The sequence below is a fragment of the Parasteatoda tepidariorum genome, chromosome 5 (genome assembly GCF_043381705.1).
Source record: "Parasteatoda tepidariorum isolate YZ-2023 chromosome 5, CAS_Ptep_4.0, whole genome shotgun sequence".
NCBI classification, from domain to species: domain Eukaryota; kingdom Metazoa; phylum Arthropoda; class Arachnida; order Araneae; family Theridiidae; genus Parasteatoda; species Parasteatoda tepidariorum.
In genome coordinates this window covers 58,860,760-58,881,305 of record NC_092208.1, presented here as the reverse complement: position 1 = coordinate 58,881,305, position 20,546 = coordinate 58,860,760, and the positions used below count along the sequence as shown (strand labels likewise).

The 20,546-nt window shown below is 28.6% G+C and overlaps 1 protein-coding gene across 1 annotated transcript; it reads left to right on the top strand.

Annotated features, from left to right (window-relative positions):
* The first annotated feature begins 1,520 nt into the window (after window positions 1-1,520).
* LOC107439349 (uncharacterized) lies at window positions 1,521-15,766 on the top strand. The gene is made up of 3 exons (XM_043044003.2): window positions 1,521-1,677; window positions 8,126-8,347; window positions 15,454-15,766. The coding sequence occupies exons 1-3, from the start codon at window positions 1,675-1,677 to the stop codon at window positions 15,673-15,675; spliced, it is 447 nt and encodes a 148-aa protein (XP_042899937.2). The 5' UTR covers window positions 1,521-1,674; the 3' UTR covers window positions 15,676-15,766.
* The last annotated feature ends 4,780 nt before the right edge of the window (window positions 15,767-20,546 follow it).

Here is a 20,546-nt window from a genome sequence, read left to right as displayed (position 1 = left end):
AGAGCACCACTAGGGTGAGAGAGTGATTTAGCTTAGAACCCCCCGGATAGTTGATTATACCACTCATTAGAGATGTGATTGAAGAAGAAGAAAAATTTCTCCAGATCGCTATAGTCATGGTTATGCTCAGCTTTCGATCACAGGACTTTTAATTTTACAGATTTTACGAGCACGTACATGACATGTACTGGGTCTTAGTGGAGTTAAGTATTGAACCTTGGCCTTTCTGGACCGAAGGCAGATGCTCTAACAACAGAGCTATCACAACCCCGGTATAGGTGTAAACATATATACATAAAATAAGTCAAGACGAAAAAAAGCACATAATATTAATTTATTTTGGAAGGTAATATAGAAAAAAAATCCATCAATGTTCAATAGTACAGAACTAAAGAGAACAGTTCGAAGAAAAAACATGAAAAATAACTAGTGATATTTTAACTTAGATTTATCTAGTTTACATTTACGAACATGATACGTTAAATTTTATCTATGAAAGGTTACTTTTTGGAGATCTCTGTTTTCTGATGTTATAATGTTTCTTCGCCAATAATATGCTATTTTCACAACTATTGTGAGTCTGAAATAGTTATTCATGACAATTAGGTTTAAGTTTTGTATGTACATATACAGCCAATTCTAATTATAAAAATGGTGCAATATGTCAATGCGAAGAAAAGTCACACCTTTGCAAAAAGTTTATTTTTATTAGAAAAGTTATTACCATTATTAGTTATTTTTTCCCCTTTTTTATTAGACATGTTATTACCATGCGGTAATATTACAATACGGTAATTTTATCACAATTTTTTTCTCCGTTTATAACATACTCTGACTGTGATTTTAGTTTTTGTTAAGAATTTTCCGAAAAACATCCTTAACATAAGGAGTAAAGTTACAAATAAATTGAACATAGTTTTTTTTACATAATTGCACATTTATAATTACATTTAAGTACGCATAATTTAAAATTAATTTTATTTTAATTATTATTTTTTCAAAATTTTTTTAATTTTTTTTTTATTTCTAACGTTTTGCACACTTTTAAAAATGTGTTCTTATTCCGATCGAATACTGTCTTGTCTGATCAGCTAGTAGAACAAATTTGATTATTAATCTTTCTGTCTTTGTTTAATAGTCTTTTAATTGATCAATCAACGGTTAATAGACTTCTGATTGATCAATCAATGGTTATTAGACTTTTGATTGATTAATAAATGATTATCAGCCAGATACTCGACAGATTTTATATATTTTTGTTAGGAACGAAGTTTAATGTCTCGGATTATTTAAATTTTTAAGCGAAAAAGTTAAATTTCTTTTTCATACACAGCACATTTTATTGTAAATTTATTGAAGAACGCGTGACATTTATAAATCAATAGATTAATGTCAATCGCTTCTCTTTAATATTTCTAACAACGCAGCACTGCAAAGAAAGTAATGAGATTTCAAGGACAAGCTTTCTGAATAATAAGAATATATTTGAATATTTTATTACATCTTCCTACGAGAATTAGGGAAAAGCGAAATCTAATCATGTGATTCAAAAACTCTTATCTTTAAAGCTGATAGAAGTATATAAGGGTTGTCGTCAGAAATACAGAGATCGATTACTAATAATAGGAGGTTTCTTATCACTTATTTAGACTCCTGAAGAAAACTGCATTCATCATGGTAAGAATATATATGTATCTTAAGATTTTACTTTGCAACTGACATAATTGTTGATAAATAATACTTATTTACATTTGCTTGATATGATACAGCTTTATTCATTGTAAAAGATTGGGAATTAAGTTTCTTAAGCTATAGATTAAGTCATAATTATTTTTAAATTTATTTGATTATATGTTTTAAAAATATATTTTAAGTATGATTCTGGATTTGTTTTGAATGGTTTATATTTTTGCGTTTAGAGTGTTTCAAAATATAGGCGAAAAATAAAAATTAATTGTATAAAAATAAAGATCTATGTTTAAAGAATATATAAAAAAATTATTGTACGATTTTAAAAATAAATAATTTAGAAAAATGGTCTTTTTTTCGAGCGTTTGAGTTTTTAAATTATAAAAATTACTAATGAAAAGTTCTACATTTTGTTCAAAATAATCTGAATTTAATTGCAATTTACAAAATCAACATTTAAATTAAATATCCGTTGTTGCGTTTTAAAATTAGATAATGTATTACAAAGTAAATAAATAATCATTCTGAATTAGAAAATGTAAATTTCAGACTTTTTCTCTTTTTTAAGAAAGGAATTATTCTGCAAATAATCAACTTTATAGAAAATTTTTTTTTAATAGTGAAAAATATTTTTAACTAATTGTTGAAAAACCATCATGGTTTGCTTTTCATGCGATTTCTTTTAAAAATACGATTATTTTTCTTATTTAAGTCTTTATATATGATAAAAAGCTTTTTCGGAATTTATTTAAAAGGAAAGAGCAAGTCAAATGTGAAATTTTAGATGAGCTGGTATTGCTGCATTTACTCATTAATTATGCATCTTTTTTCCCATTATTATAACAATGACAATTTGACTGAGAATTACTGACATTCTGTTCTTGTAAATTCTAATTAAATAATGCTCTAAGCTATCTTATTCGCGGTGTTATCTTTAAAATAAAAAATTAATTGTTCAATGGTATTCCCAAGAGAAATTTTTTACTCAACGGTTCAAACGGCTCGTAGTATAATGTTTTAATGTCAACACTCATTTCCCTTGTGTTTTAAATTTTGTGTTAGCCTAATTTTACTGAAATAGAGAATGATTTAAAAGCAAATGTATCGTCTCATATTTTTCTCAAGAAATTGTTTAATAATTCAAATATTTATTTGAATGAGGCAAGTGTTTACTAAAAACTAAGCTTAAACTAACTATAAAATACACTTATCAGTGATGTCAAAGGAAATAATCGGAATCTTCAGATTAGTAAAAATAGAATTATGAATATATCAAATGCAGTAGTAAAGCATTTTAATTTTTTTAAAAAAAAAGAAAGTACATATACTTTCTTGAATTGTTTGAATTAAATTCAGCTCTCTTTTACCTTTAAAGTACATGTGAAAAATTATAATGCATATGAAAATAAAGCAAAACAAAACTATAGCGCATTTTTAATGAGTAATACCCGGAGAAAAAAATTCTGGTAAAATTACTGTTCAGCATGGTAATGACATCTCTCTTAAGAAAAATATCATTCTGATAATAAAAAAAATTATACTGTATTTAAACCATTCATTTGAACATTTTTTCATTCATATGGTAACGGTTAACTGAAAATTCCGTCCTTCAAAACTATAGTTCTTACTACCACATATTTAGTAAAAAATACATAACTTAAAAGTAAATTTAACCAGATAAATGGTTTTATGCCATGCTTTAAGATATCATGAAGAAATTATCAAATTTTGCCACATTTATCAAATTTTATTGTACATTATAGAACCATATTTTATTGCTAAATTTACCAAAATCATTATCAAAGGGAATCAACCAAAATTATCGAGATTTTTGATTTTCCTATTTAGCCAGAAACACGGTTAATTTTACCGTATTCAGGTAGTTTTGACCATACTTTTTTCTGGGTGTACTTAGTTTAAAGAGAAATGTTAGCAAAATCGGAAGCTATCAAATATATAAATGTTTAATCAAGTAATTAAAGTTATGTACTATTAATTGCATTTTTCTAAAGTTTGATTGAGTTTATTATAGAAATCTTAAAATGAAAAGTAATATATTTTCTTAATATAATTTAATATATTCATGCAGTTCAAATACTCTTGTTTTTGAATAAAAGAAAGAAAAAAAGTCTGAATTAGTTTGAATCAAATGAAAGTGTTCTTTGCTATGATACAGACAATAATAGAAAACAATGTATTGAGAGTTTTTTGTTCGTAATGAAATAATTTATTAAACTAAAAATGACAATTGCAGTTTAAAAAGAACACAGCGATTTATTTTGTGCAAAATTAATTTTGAATAAAGCTTTTTAAATCCACATATGGGTTTTCAATGTATTATTATTTTCGTTTTACAGTTAATTTAATTAAAGGAGAGCGAACTACAGAAACCGCGTCATCTTACTTAATACAAGAGGCATATGTTTTCTTTCTGTGACAGTCAGAATTTTTTCTTATATTTTTAGATGCGAATTAGGTTTTAAATTCAGCTAATGAAAATGCTATTTTGTTTTGGGAAAAATACAGAATTTAAGAAAAAATATCCGTGTTCACTTTAAAGTTAGGAGGATATATATTAGAATTTATTAAAATCATTGCATGTAACATCTGAAAGATGCATGGTATTTAAAACCTATCACTTTTATATTTGTTTTTAAAATCGTTGTGGAAAATTGGGTAAAAAAGAACAATTGTGGTCAGAAACTATTATTTAAACAAGGAAAAAGCAAAAATGAAAAAAAAAACGTCTAACAAAATACTATTGAGGAAGGTGAGATTAAAAATAAAAGCAGTTTTATTGCAGGATAAAACTTAAGGTGTTTTTAGAAACTACTTTTTACTTTCTTTCAGCTTTCTTTGGCAATGCAATTAGTTTTGATCTTTGTTTCGCTAAAAAGGAACTTGTAACATGCTTGAAATGTGTTGATTATTTTATTTTATTTTTGAGGAAATTTCAAAAAATATATATTAAACGTGAAATACTCCGACTACTATGTCTAACCCTTATATGTAATAAGCTGATAAAAATTTTATTTTCTAATTTTACTGAAAATTCTTCATAGTCATCTATAAACGAATGATAATAAGTATATATTCTCGTGATATAAATAGATAACGAAAATTGTCTATGTGAACCAGGAATGATTCTATTTGTTTTCGATTATACTTAATTTTATGAATCATTTTATGAATCAGGTACTTTAATTTTGCGTATGTTATTGTCACTGAGCATGAGTCACTGACTGTTTCTACTTTAATGCTAGACAAGGGCCTGAAATTTCAGTACTTAAGTACTAGTCGGACTAAAATTTATTTTCGCCAATATTTAAACTAAAAATATAAACCATTCAAAAGGCTAACGGATATAATATACTGGTGGAAAAACCAGGGCTCGAAAAACCGCCCTTCCTCGGCAGTCAAAAATTTCCCGCGGACAACGAATTTCTCGAATCAGACGTCCACGCGGACGGCCATTTTCTCGTTAATGTTCGTGATACACTTTCAATTTTTGTTATCTTACAAGAGTCTAGCGCGTCACTTCTGAAATGACCCTCTAATCTAGAAATCCCGCACAGCAACATACTGCGCATGGTGGATTGATGTTTTTTCCGTCTGGGAGTACTGCAGCAGTTGAAAGGGACTTTTCAGCAATGAACTTACGAAGAAACACATTACGTAAGCGTTAAACGCAATTATGAACATCCACCTAAATGGAAAACCCCTTTCAAATTTCTGTGCAGAAACCTCTGTAAATCATAGGCTTGATTGTGGAACTGGCAAACGTCATATTTGATTCATTTAAAAAAACGCAGTACCCTCGGATAGATTGACATTCCAGATAATTTGACTTTTGTCATTTAAATTATTTCATAAAAGAAATAAATTATTTCATAAAAGAAATACTAGGTTTTACTATTATTTCTAGTTACCTAGTATTTCTTTTATTACTGTATAATGTAATCCCAGTAGCTACTAATTCATTGTGTAATTTATATAAATGTTTGTAATAAATAAGAAAAAATAATATTTGTATTTATTTAAAAGCGACGGGTTAGTTTCAAAGAAGGACGGGTACATTGTTGGACAAGCCGTCCTCGGGGACGGGTAAAATTTCTGAGTTTTTTCGAGCCCTGGGAAAAACCATAAAAGGATGTAGAAAATAAAAACTGAAACATATTTACGGCTTAAAATACGTTCATATCAATTTTTAAAAGAAGTTTCAATGTTATCCACATATCATGGAAAGTCATTAAAATGCAAAAATTATCAAAAAATTAAGACACCAGAAAAGTTCCCATCTTTTTCATTTTCACATTTGTATATCGCTGCCTTTCCACACTAAAATACCATTTTTCAAGTTCAGGCCTACCATCAAACTCAGCTGTGAGGGTCAATTTATAGAAATTCTGCATATATAACTAGATGTCGCAATAATTGTTTTAATGCTTCGTGACAGAAGAAGTCTCTCTCACAAAAAGATGTGATCTCTGCTATAGAATAACACGAAAATGCTATACTCTGTTAGAGTTTTCGTTCTAATAATGAAAAAATAACCGNAGATAACAAAAATTGTCTATGTGAACCAGGAATGATTCTATCTGTTTTCGATTATACTTAATTTTATGAATCATTTTATGAATCAGGTATTTTAATTTTGCGTATGTTATTGTCACTGAGAATGATTCACTAATTGTTTCCACTTTAATGCTAGACCAGGTCCTGAAATTTCAGTACTTAAGTACTAGCCGGACTAAAATTTCTCTTCGCCAATATTTAAACTGAAAATATAAACCATTCAGAAGGTTAACGGATATAATATGCTGGTGGAAAAACCATAAAAGGATGTCGAAAATAAAAACTGAAACATGTTTACAGCTTAAAATACGCTCATATCAGTTTTTAAAAAAAGTTTCAATGTTATCCACATATCATGGAATGTCATTAAAATACAAAAAATATCAAAAAATTAAGACACCAGAAAAGTTCTCTTATTTTTCGCTTCACATTTGTATATCGCTGCCTTTCCACACTAAAATACGATTTTTCAAGTTCAGACCTAGCATCAAACTACTGTGAGGGTCAATTTATAGAAATTCTGCATATATAACTAGATGTCGCAATAATTGTTTTAATGCTTCGTAACAGAAGAAGTCTCTCTCACAAAAAGATGTGATCTCTGCTATAGAATAACACGAAAATGCTATACTCTGTTAGAGTTTTCGTTCTAATAATGGAAAAATAACCGGCAGCAGTTTGTCCAGCCAATTAACCGTAAAGTTCACGCTAAAGAATATGTTTTTACCTTTGTGATTTTGAAATCGTTAACAACTAATATTATTAAAAAATCCATGAATACAACACTATACGTTTTTTTTACCATTTAATTTAAATGTTTTAATTTTCCTCTTTCTTTTCTTGTCCTTAAGTTCATTTTTTGGTAAATAAATACGTATTTATATGAATGATATGCACCATGAATAGAAGAATATATACGGACAAAACTTATTGCATATAATTACTACACCCAAAAATTAAGAATTCTGTTTTTTTTCTTTTCTTTCGAACATTACATAACAGAATAAAATTAAAAGGAGTATATGAAGGATTACAGAACTCTTGTTATGAAAATAAAACTAATATCAAATGTCAACGCTTAGGTAAATAAGTACTCGCTCAATAAACAGAAATAAGAGGAATGTAATTTTGCACAATATTTATTTATTAATATTTGGAAGAGAGGTTTTTTGTAGCTCTTTACGGCTCTCCTTCCCCACACACACTCTCGCTCTCTATGTTGCATGTTTTTCTAGATGGCGCTACAAAACCGTGCGGATTCATCAAAGATTATAGATTAGAAATTAATTCGAAAATATTATGAAGTTTTGCTTACTTTTAAAAGTTCCATCTTAATTCCATATACCAAATTGAAAGGAAAAAAAAACTCAACATATAAAATTTTAAATCACTGAGAAGAGCAAAATTAAAGAAACTGAAACTACAGTATTAAATAAAAATGTTTCCAAAGCACTAAAATATGAACTGAAAAGTGTTTATTGAAATTTAGAGAATCAACTAAGCATTTCTTTTTATGGTTGCTAGAGTTCAATCAGTGGAAAGAGACTTCGTTGAAAAAATATAAGGATGACGTCACAGCGGAACGTTCTTAAGTTTTAATGTTAATGGATATAGTAGAGGAAAGTAATTTGTTGTTTCAATTTGTACAAAACAACATTAAAAGTTGTTGGTTGAAAAATGTTGTTATTTTTCCACTTTTTTCAGCTCCTAAATACCTGGTATGTCTGAATTATCCACTTTATTTAAATGCGAAGCTGTAAATTTCATACAAATGTAGTTTGTTTAGAATTGTTATTTTTTAAAAATAAAATTTTACTATTTTTTAATAAATGATATTAAAAAAAATCTATTTTTATTTCAGAAAATAACTCATATTTTCGCTTTCGTTGTGTACTTTGCTGTGTTGCTTGCAACTGCTTTAGCCATTCCTGCACCGTGGAAACATGGAGGGGGAGGTGGTTGGAAACATGGTGGTGGTGGACATGGAGGCCATTATGGAGGTTATCGCGGAGGATACAGAGGAGGCCATGGTGGTCATCACGGAGGAGGAGGATATCGTGGAGGTTACGGGGGCCATAGAGGATAAATTATGAAACTGGACTTGAGTTTGGAAGAAGGCATTTTTATATCTGGAAAAACTTTCCGTTCTCTGTTAATAAAACGTTTTTATTTCTTAAATACTAGCATTCATTTTCATTAGTTAGAATTTTATGTTAAGATTTAAAATAATAAGTAAATTAAATCAAAACTTTCAAGTTTTTTAGTTTGTTAATTAAATTATTAAGCATTCAAAAGTGTGTGAAAACATATTTCTGATTTAAAGCATTTTTCAACAATTTTTTACATAAATACTAATAAAATTCATATTAAACGCACTCGACCTAAGATTGTACAAAATAAACATTATCAGCGCATGTAAAACAAGTTATTTAAACAAATAGCGTCTGTTAAGTAACATATTTGTTCGTTTTTTTTAAAAAAAATATATAAAATATTAGAAATTTTTTCTTAATAAAATTTGTGTTTGTTAAAACAAACATAAAACTTTTTTTTCACCAAATCAAGCGCCAAAATATTTCTTGCTTAAAAAAATCCATTTCACTATCATATTTAAATTAGTTTCTCAAGTTCAGATACATAGATGGGCTGAATCAGTTATTTTTGTGCATTCTAGAACATTGAAGAAATGATCCCATGATAAATTTGATTGCAATGATTTATTTTTAAAAAAAAACTGACACTAAGCCGAAATAAATTGAGTTATTGTTGCATGCAAAGAAAATAGGCTTTTTAGAATGTAAAATATTTTGTAATTAAATGCAAAATATTTACAATGTTATTAAGTAAACATTACACTTAAGGTGTACGTTTTTTAAAAATAATTTTCTCAAAGTAATTTTTACATGAAAAACTTTACTAAAATACTCATTGGGATAAAGTAACGATTGTATTGCTTGACTAAATTTATCCTCATAGAGAATTATAGTATAATGAATCGGAATTTTTCGATATGCATTTATCTATTTAATAAAAAGTAAAATAAATGTAACAGCTCACTATATAAAATTATGGGTTTTAAACAATAACGAATGGATAATTTAGGGGACTAATAAATTATAAAAAGTTACCGAAGTAAAATTTAAAAAAAATACTTTAAGACATTTATATATGAATAAACGCCTTAACAACTCCGAATAATAAAAATAATGCAAACCGGCCGTAATAAAGGTAAATAGGATATGGCTGTGTGAGCAACATAATGGTTCAAAGTATCGACTTTACATTTCAACGTTGAACTGATTTTTCTGAGAGAGTTTTAAAAAAAATTGCTTTGTTTTACATATATTTGTTAAATGAAACAAAACACTATTGTTTACAAAGAGGGTATTGCGGAGTTCCAAGAATACAGGGAAAATTCAATTGGTAATTGTTTTAACATTACGTTCATTTTTAATTTAATTAGTTTTATTTAATTAAAAATAGAAAAGTAATCGTTTATACTTATTTTCTTTATTGTACTCCATACGTATGAACTATATACAATACAGTATATTGAATTTCAGTTTCAAAGGAAACATGATTTAAATTATATGAAGCTACGATGGAAAAAATTTTTATTAAGGTTTTGATAAAATATCAAGGAAGAATTACAAAATTTCGAGTTTTCGAATTTGCACTAAATTTTTAATTTAAGAAATCTTGCCATTATATTTATTCTACTTTACTTTACATATTTTTCCCCACTTTAGCTATTGCGAGGAAAAAGAGTGTTGAAAATAAATGAGCTTAAAGAAAAATTAAAAGAAAATATTCTCCATTAATAATCGCAACAAATCACAACACTTTCTTCAACACTTGAAAGACACCCTGCCAATTATGTGCTATTAGAGTCACAGCATTAAATAAAAAGAAAAAAGTGTTTGAATTAATGTGTTATCTGCTTTAACCTCAACTTCCTTTTGAGCGTGACAAGTCTTAATGAAGAACACTGATTAAAAGTGGACGATTCACAGAAACGGGTTTTAATGCCGCGCGTGATTCGAAATTCAAAGCAGTGGAAACTGTTGAACTTGGTTTTAAGGTTTTGTATTTACGTAGCGTTGTCCATTGTGGATTATTTGTATAGCTTACGACACTAAAAATAGATCAATGTCTTGTTTTCTTATATTTATGTAATGATTACGTCCTCAAGAGAAAAAAAATGGCAATCAAAGGGACAGAATTCGAAAACGATGTCAGAATGTTGCAAGATTCAGTTTTAGTTGCCCTAGAACTTTAGGCAATTTGGGAAATCCAATCACGTGATTTAAAGACATTAAATCTTCTGAAGTGATAATAGTATATATAGAGATGATTTTGAGCATTCAGAAATAGATATAAATATTTCAAACAAAAGAAGTTTTTGTATCACTTATTCAAGAATCCACAACTTAACTTCATTCAACCATGGTACGTACAATTTAGTTTTCAATTTTGACGTAAATTTTTTTAAATCAAGTCATTGAAAAAAGAAACACTAAATTTTGTTTAATATAGATCTGATATCAATGCGTCTCTGATACTACTTATTTTCACTTTTTAAAATATATTTAATCAGCAGTAATTAAAAGTTTTGATTTTTAGTTAAAGTTTTAACGGTACCACCGTTGAAAGTTATGAAGTTGCAATGTATATTTAAAAAAATTGCGTGTTAGATGCAAAACATACAGATTTCCAAAACACTTATGGAAATGGATGGCTATATTCTATAACAAATTAAGTGACATAGGGAGCAATATATGTTTGAAAAACAATGTGAACTACTGATTCGTTTTTGTTTAAAATGTAAGTAATTCTTGACAATAAATTTAAATTAATGCTGCATTAAACTGCTTTGTGACAAATTCTTTAAAGACCGGCTATCTAATAAACTAAAATTTCATACAGTAGTTCCTCACTATATATTCACTCACTACACCTCAATAAAACACGATTTTGGATTTTTTGCTCATTTTTGCGCCTCTCTTGAATCTAAGTAATTTTAAAAAAAAAAGAAAACCAAGAGAATTTGTCAAATATATCACTTGCATTTATACTAAATTATAAAAAAATTAAGAATTCAAATATACCTTTCATACTAGATATAACATATAAATAATAGGCCTATGGAAGAATCGTGGCGACATTATAGCAGAATACCGAGTTCTTGTAGAAAGATTTTTCCTTTGGAAACTGAAAGATTTTACTTTTCTTTTCTGCAAAAATTTCCGAATCTTGTCTTTAATTCATAATTATATTCAAAAGATGTGCATCGGAGTGGAAAAAAATGCTTGTGATATTTCTATTCCCATTTGAGAATAATAAAAAATGAAGAATAATGAAGTAAAAAATTTGGTTTTCGTTTCGGTAAAAATTTTCGTTCTATTTTTTTCGTGCAGTTATTACATCAACTGATTTCGTTATAGCTTTTAAAATCCAATATTTTTAATATGAAATTATTTATTACACCAACTGAATCTCAAAATGAAAACACGTATTTAGTAATCCCTTTTTGAAGAGTCCGATTCGCGTGATTTTGCAGTCGATCTTTTTTTTCCGGCAGTTATTGCTACAGATTTAATGATTTTTGATTAATTTTCTTAATGGGATGATGAATTACAAAATGTTGAATTGCAAAAGGAAATAATTAGTGTGTTATCTTCCATGAAAATGAAAGAATATCGCCCAAAATATTAGATTGAAAAATATTGCATATTCAATTAAAATAATATTTTATTTGAACAGATATTTTTTAAACATTTATTTTGAAGTTAATGCTTCTGTTAACTAAAATTAGTAACATGCATATTTGTTATTTTTAAATATCTCGCAGAAGGATATTAGCATTTATGAATTATGTGGCAGAAAGCCCGAAGAAATTCTGCCACAGGCATAATAGGATGATTTAAAAATTCTTTTCTTTTTATGATGGGTAATGCGGAAAAGATGCTATTATGGATACCAAGTTCGTCTCTTGCCTGAGTTAATCTAACCATAAGACCTTTTCATCATTACCCATCAACTCATATAGTAAAAATAGTTTTTGAACTACTTTGCTGAACAATAGCTCATATTTTAGGGATAGAAATGGCGGTTGAGAGCCGTAGAAGACTTTTCATCATTCATCATGCAATTAAATTAATCATTATAGCTCAATTGTACACAATACACAAATTAATCATGATTGTACGATTAAGTAAAATTTTTGAAATAAGTTTCAATAAATATCACAATAATTTTACAATGCCCCAAAGTTTTTGAATTTTACAATATTTTCAATGATATTTTACGTATTTATTATTTAAAATAAACTTCATTATATTGATGCATCGTTGTTCATTATATTGGCATTGTTCTTACATTGAGCTTTTTTTGTTCCTAGACAAGCACGATACACCGAGGATTCTATGATATTTAAAAAATTGAAAAATTACTTTACTTAATTACTAATTATTATGAAGTAAAACAAAAAAAGTAATTTGAACAAAAAATTGTTGTTTAATGTAGTAAGTTAGAAATACATCTAGATAAATTGTAAAAAGAAGAGTTTTGGATAGGGTTGAGAAAAATGTAGGAATTTTTTTTTTTTCAAATGGACTTGCAAAGGATGTGTAATTTCATATTCTGAAACTACTCAAAAGGAGTTTATCTCTGAAAAAATAATTTTAAATTTAATTGTTCAAGCCATAGCTAAAGAAATATCACCAAGAAAAACAATTTAATTTTTTTTATTTTTTTAATTATCTCTTCACATTGTTCTTTGGAAAACTACCAAAATATAAAGTGAAAAGTGTTATTCTATTTTTGAATTGTTTTTATTTTGTTTTTGTATGTAATTATAAAACCAATAGATGGAACTGGTTGTTTAGCAAACTATAAATAGAAAAACGTGAAAAAACAATTAACAGGTATTATTGAATTGATGTTGAAGGTTTTTGAAAGAAGGAAGAAAAAATATCCATAAACTATTCAGCAATTTCAGTGCATTTATCGAAATGTTTTTTTACAAAACTAAAATCCAATGCTTTAAATTTTTTTAAATAAAATAATTGTTTTAATGAGCAATAGACTCATCACTAGATAAAACTAGAAAATTACTAGATAATAATTTCTTCGCATTAGCTTTAGTTCAGATTTTAAATGAGTGATCTTATTTTGGGTTTACGACTACCAATGTTTAGCTCCGCAGTCTAGTAATTTTGAACGCAATACAGAAGACACGGAATCAAGTATTGGGTGAAATTTTGCCTTCGTGGAGGACTTTTTGAGAGAATCTACCCACATTTGTGTTACATGGAGAGGGAAACTACGAAAACCTCCCAAGGTTAGTTTGGCGATAAGGGAACTCTAACCCATCATCTGTCTGCCACTGAGGATATTTTAAGTCAGCACTTTGAACCGGCTGTAGAATTCAAATCGACCAGCAATCGCTGGGATTCGTACCCGGTTCACCTCAATGGAAAGCGAGCGCTTTATCCCCTGGGCCACCACGGCTTCTTCAGAGAAATTTTATTTTATAAACTTCGTTGAACAGCCGACCAAATTTTTGTGTTTACGACTACTAATGTTCGACTCCGTAGTCTTGTAATTTTGAGCCCAATCCGGAAGACATGGAAACTCCTGGATCAAGTATTATGAGATATTTGCCTTTGTGGAAGACTTTTGATGGAACAAACCTGCATTTGCGTTACATGGAGAGGAAAACCACGGAAGACTCCTACAGTTAGCCTGACGGCAAGGGGGCTCTAACCCGTCAATCGTTTACCACTGAGGTTACTTTGCGTCAACAGTGCGGTCGGTGCTAGCCGGTTGCGGAATTCGAATTCTGGGCATAACTAGGGTCGATCCCGGGTGACCTCAGACTGACTTATAAACGAACTGTGACGTGTGCGTGGTTTAAATCACATTCTTGGCCATAGATGGTGCCACTGAAAAACAAGAAACTCATTCTATGCTTAAAATTTCCCTGTTTTCACCAATCAGGCTTGCTGGTATTGGTAAGTAGCATTAGAAACAAGAACAATAAGAAAACTAAATGTTTTCTAGATTTCTTTTCTTGTTACCGGATTTTATTTAAAAAAAGAAAAGCTTCTTATTTTTCATTAATGTTCTTGCTTTTTTTAATATAATCTATTAAAATGGAATAAAAAAAACAATAATCGTTTTAAAAGTTTTCAGTTATGAGTTTTGATAGTGAAATGTGAGAATTTTGAAATCTTCAATTATTTTTCATTATGCTCATAATGTTTATTATTCAAAATATATAATGAAATTTATATATATTTATACGCAATGAAATGTATGTCATGAAATTAATCTTATAAAAATGGAATTACAAATAACTTAATCTAAAATCGTTTTATATATAATTGAGCTCACAACTGACTACGAAATCTTAATTATTACACAATTATTAGGAAAACTTCCTTCACTTTTTTAGAAGAAATTTTTGTTGCTTTTAAGTTTATTTAACATTATTTGACAATATGTTTAAAAAATCGTTTAAAAAATATTTATCATGAATTTTTTAGCGGATTAATGAAAAAGAAGCTATTGAATAACGGAACATATTTGTTCATAAACCTCATTTAAATGCTGGTTACACAATGAAAAATAAAAGTAATTTTATAAAGCATTACTAAAATAATATTGAATATAATTTATGAATTTGATTTTTATTATAAATCTGATACAACATAATAAATTCGAGTTTGTTTTTTAAGCAAAAATATTTTTTCCTTATAAACGTAACATTATGTATGAAAACTTTTTTGTTTTAAAAAATTTACCTCAAATTATCAATTTTAAATCTTATACGTATTTGAAAAAAATTAAAGCAATAATACAAAAGAAGGAATTGGACACTTTGTTTGCCAGGTAACTTATCACTTGTTAATTAACTTGTCATTTACTGTTTCTGTAACTTATCACTTGTTACCAAAAGTTATCAATGTTAGTTGCAAATATAGGAAAGAAGAAATATAGTTCATTTAATTACAGAATTCTCAGTAATTTTCATTACAACTTGTGATTCAGTTCTTGAGTGTCAGTGTTAACAATTTTGCTTCAAAATAAATATACTAATTTTGAAAAAAATTTTTCACAAAAAGCATAGTTTTATGAGAATACTTGTTTTTATAAAAAGTCATCTGAAATTTTTTTTCTTTCCAGAATACATCTCGCTTTTTTGCTTTCGTTATTTACTTTGTGGTATTGCTGGCAACTGCTTTAGCTATTGCTGGACCGGGATATCAACGTGGAGGCCATCATGGTGGACATCACGGTGGTGGACATCATGGGCATCATGGAGGACATCACGGTGGACATCACGGAGGCCATCACGGAGGTCACCATGGAGGACATCGGGGTGGACATGGTCACCATAGAGGATAATAATTCTTGAACTTAGAATTGAATTCAAATGCAGCAGATTTCTTCCTGAATACCTATTTGTTTTTTGTAAATAAACTGTTCTTGTTTCTTAGTAATTCGACTTATTTTACTTATTTAAATCACGAACTAAAAAAAGAATTTTAATAATCTTAAGTTTTCAAGTAAGTGTGATTGAGTAAAATTAGGAGCCCTGAATTTTCAGCCTTAAAATATTACCGATCCAGCTTTACCCCCTTTTCTTAATGCTAATTGTGCTTTTTGCAGTTATTGTTTTGTCTCATTACAAGGCTTTGAATTTGAAATAATTTGTGGCTAAAATTTTTAATTATTAATATCTTAAAATCAAAATTGCTTGATTTCTTCCTCTAAAACGTAAGACGTACTAAAATAGTAGAATTTAACGCTATAAAATATTTAATTACTTTATTGTAAGAATTTTTTTTCGTAAACGAGTTAAAGGAATTACCAAGTTAAAAAAAGGATATTTTGTGAAATATTTTTTTAAGAATATGCTGTTTTTTTCTAAAAAAAATATGATTTACAAAAAGCTTTTTTAATAAAAAATAAATAAAAAACATATAAAATAATAAAAAAAAATGTTTAAATTGTTTAAAAAAACTGGTATTGCATACGTGAAGTTAATTTGTATGCTGCGAACATTACAAAATACGCCTGAAATAGATTTATGAAATTGTTCTTTAAAAAAAAAAAACTCTGTTGCATTAGATAGAGTGTCTTTCAGTTCACATATACGTTTGTTAAAAAAAAGTTTTCACATTTACGTTTGAGAAATACGTAAAGAAGCAGATTTTATTTTTATGCAATATTGTTTTTAAGGTATTTTAAACATTTTATTTAATATTTTAGGACAAATTTTGATTAATATAATAATTTGAAGAAAAGATAGACAAATGATTTGAACATGACTTTTAATATAAAAGGATGGAGCAACAATTTTGAAAATACGGTCCCCACATTTAGGAGGGAGAACAGTCAAAAATTGATATTAATTTCAGTTTTTGCGTATTTTGTCATATCTTAGGAACTATCTAAGATAATTAAGTAAACAGTGCACAAAATTAAAAAGCTTGTTTATTCTAATAATTAATTTCAAATAAAGAAATAATTTATCTTTATTTATAAGTATTTTCATTATTTATTTCATTAATGGTCATTTTTTTAATCATTTGGCTTATAAGCTTTTAAGTGATATTTAACAATTTAATTTCGAATTAAAAAATTCAAAATTTGAGCAAAATTGGCCAAATATTTCTTTTTCTTTCCTTAATGGCCGAGACTGAGCTTATCGTTCTTCGCCATGAAAGGGTTGCTCATTTTGATTTGCCTGGAGATCACCTTGTTACCAAGGTGACGCTGGCGAGCAACATTACCCACGCCATACTGCCACAGATACCTGTTCATAGGGTAGGCCACATTTACGCATCACACACACAATATAGGATCACATAGAGAGTGAAACATCCATGCCATGAGTGGGATTCAAACACGCAGCCATTGGCTTCGCTGTCAGGCACCCTAAGCGTTCGGCCACCTAGTTGATTATATTGGTCAAATAGCTCTTAAGACAAGTAAATTTAAAAATATGACTTTTATAATGATATTCAGTTGAGGAAACCTAAACTTTTCAGCACTATCTTGTCTAAACTATTGCGACAATATTTTCCAGATTGCGGATACTCGCCATATTTTGAATGTCAAGAATCAAAAATATCGAGGAAAAAAAGGTAAGATGGCATGTTTATTAAGAAAGAGTAAACTTTTATGTCCGATTTCGTGTTTTAAGATATCTTTTGCACAAATTAATTAGCAAACTTAAGGACAGCCCTTTGAATAATTAAGATTGTGTCTAAAAGCGTGAAAATTCAACTATTAACTATTGAGATGCTCTGTTTCTATGGCTATTCTTCAGATTTTGAGGTTCAAAAGTCTAAACAAATCAGGTTCGAATCCCAACAATGCATGGTTGATACGAATTCCGCATTTAGCTAGCATCTATCACAGTGTTGATGTAAAACACCCTCAGTGGTCGAAGAATCATGGGTTAGAGTCCCCTTTCTTCAGGCTAATTATGGGAGGTTTTCGTGGTTTTCCTCACCATGTAACGTAAATATAGGTTTGTTCCATCCAAAGTCAAATTTTCTCCCAATACTTGATCCAGGATTTCTCTTGTCTTCTAGATTGGATTCAAAATAACAAGGCTACGAATTTGAACATTATCAGTCGTAATCGTAAAAATTGGGTCGGGTGTTCAACGACGGTCATTTAAAAAAGAAGCAGGCATGAGAGTTGTGGTGGCTCAGGGGATAGATTACTCACTTCCCAATGAGGTGCCCTAGGTTCAAATACCATCGACGGGTGGTCGATATGAATCCTGTACCCGGCTCGCACCGATCACAGTGCTAACATAAAAAAAAATATCCTGAGTGGTAGATGGATCATGGGTTATAATTCCCTTGCCTTCGGGCTAACCAAGGAAGGCATTCATGGTTTTTTTCTCCGTGTAACGTAAATGCAGGCTAGTTTTATCAAAAAATGTCCACCACGAAGGTTAGCTTGTTCCAATGTTTTATCCAGTAATCCTCTTATTTTCTAGGTTGGGTTCAAAATTACAAGGCAATGAAACGATAATAGTCGTAAATTCAGCATTTCGTCAAACGTTTATCACCGGTTATAAAATAAAATAAAAAGGTATGGAGGCATATTAAAAGAGTATGTTTTTGTAGCATATTTTTGTTTCCGATTTCGTGTCTTAAAATAATGTTTGTTCCAAAATAATCAGCACATTTAAAGCTAGCTTTATTAATTTTAATTTAGATTTAAAAAGAAGTGTTCAAATATTTGTTTACGTTGCATCTAAAGAGGTGGGTTTTCCGAATGGCCTAAGGAGTAAGAACAAAGCTTTAGTAAGACATTGAATTCCTACGATTGGAAAAACTCCCTTGCAAATCACATTAATAAGAGAATTTAAGAAAAATTTAAAATATTTAACTAAACGTGAAGAGGATGATTGGAATTTGATTATTTTTGCTGATAAAGTATCAAAAAGAAGCAGCTGATCAGAAAGTATCAGAAATCTTTAAAAATCTGATTTGGTAATGTTTACAAAATTTTTCTGAATATAAGTAAATTTTTACTAAAATAAGATTTTCGATTTCCTCTAACAAAAAGTTGTATAAATGTAACATTAAAAGTGTTTGATGATAAGGTCTATATCAAAATAATCCCCTGTCTCAGATCCACCCAAACACAAAAGCATTTGTCAAACACACACGTAAAAAAATGTGCTGGTATAATTTTTCCAAAATGTTACATTTATACAACTTTTTGTTAGAGGAAATCGAAAATCTTATTTTAGTAAAAATTAAAATGTAATATTTTGTAATTTTCTGCTGAAATAAAATTTTTGATTTAAAAATATAAATGACTATTTGACTTTATNGTTTGATGATAAGGTCTATATTAAAGTAATCACCTGTCTCAGATCCACCCAAACATAAAAACATTTGTCAAATACACGCGTAAAAAATGTGCTGGTATAAGTTTTCCAAAATGTTATGTAATATTTTGTAATTTTCTGCTGAAATAAAATTTTTGATTTAAAAATATAAATGACTATTTGACTTTATTAAAAGATTTTTGATGAAAAAGTCTATCTTAAAATAATCCCATATCTTATATCTTTCCAAACACTAAAAACATTTGCCCAAATCAGATGAATGAACAATTTTTTTAAAAATAAAACAAGATGCTTTTATTTATTATTTTATTTCGTTTAAATAAGTCTCTCTTTGAGGTATCTAAAAAGGAAATATTTTTTCTGGAAACAAGAGTTTTGCGAAAACTAAATCGTATTCCTTCCTGGCAGATGTTGCGAACATCTTTTTTTCTAGCTTTTATTCTCAAAAATTGTTTTAAATAAGCGTTTAAAAAATTTCCTATATATATGTAAGTTTAAATTTAAATATCACTGAGAAGTTGTAAAAGAAAATGCACTTTCAAGCCAAAAGTTATATAAAAAAAGGGTTTTACGAGTTTCTTGCGTGTGTTGAATTAGATAAGTTTTCTATGATTAATAAAGTTAAAGAAATACTGGCTATCAATGTTTCTTTGTCAAATAATAAACAAGCTTTTTTACAGTTTTCTCCAAGACAAAAGGGACAAGAATGAAAGGGTTCAACATTTTTCTTTTTTCTTATCTGCTTAGAGTGACATTCTTACCCGGAAACCTCATCTTCTTCCAAAACTTTTCCTCAATAGTCAAAACCAAGATATAGAGTAAACAACTTTTTCAATGATACGCTGAAAAACATCCCAAGAGTAAAAATATTTTTTTTTCTTTCTTTTCTCTTCTTTCTTTCTTTCTTTCCTTTAACTTGAATGATTCTACTCAGTATCGTCGCAAAAGATTTTTTTTTTCAGAATAATTTTCTCGTTATTTCATCTTGTTAGTGAGATCAACTTTGTGCTTATTAGAGATGAGTAAGAACTAACTTTTTCGGTATCAGTTACAACTGATATCGATGCGACTGCTTATCAGTTACAAAAACCTAATACTTTTTGTATGGATTACATGTCATTCGAACTTTAGAAATTTATTCAAGATAATGAAACGATTGAAAAATGTAAATTTCAGTTAATTTTTTGAAAAGTTATATTTTTAATAAATGTAATTTGTTTACTACTTCTCCATGTGAATGACAGATTTATGGATACTTTTACCTCTAAATTTAAACTATCACTGCCCACAAAACTAAACAAAGCATATTTCATTTCAGGGCTTTTAATTACTCCTCGACACAAAGTTGAAATATTTCATTTAGGGGAGTGTCGGGTCCCCTTTGCCCAGCGGG

What these genes read in the sequence shown, in the direction of transcription:
- LOC107439349 (XM_043044003.2), top strand. An exon ending in GTTACGGGGGCCATAGAGGA is followed by an intron (nt 8,348 to 15,453) that starts TAAATTATGAAA and finishes TTTTCTTTCCAG; the next exon opens with AATACATCTCGCTTTTTTGC.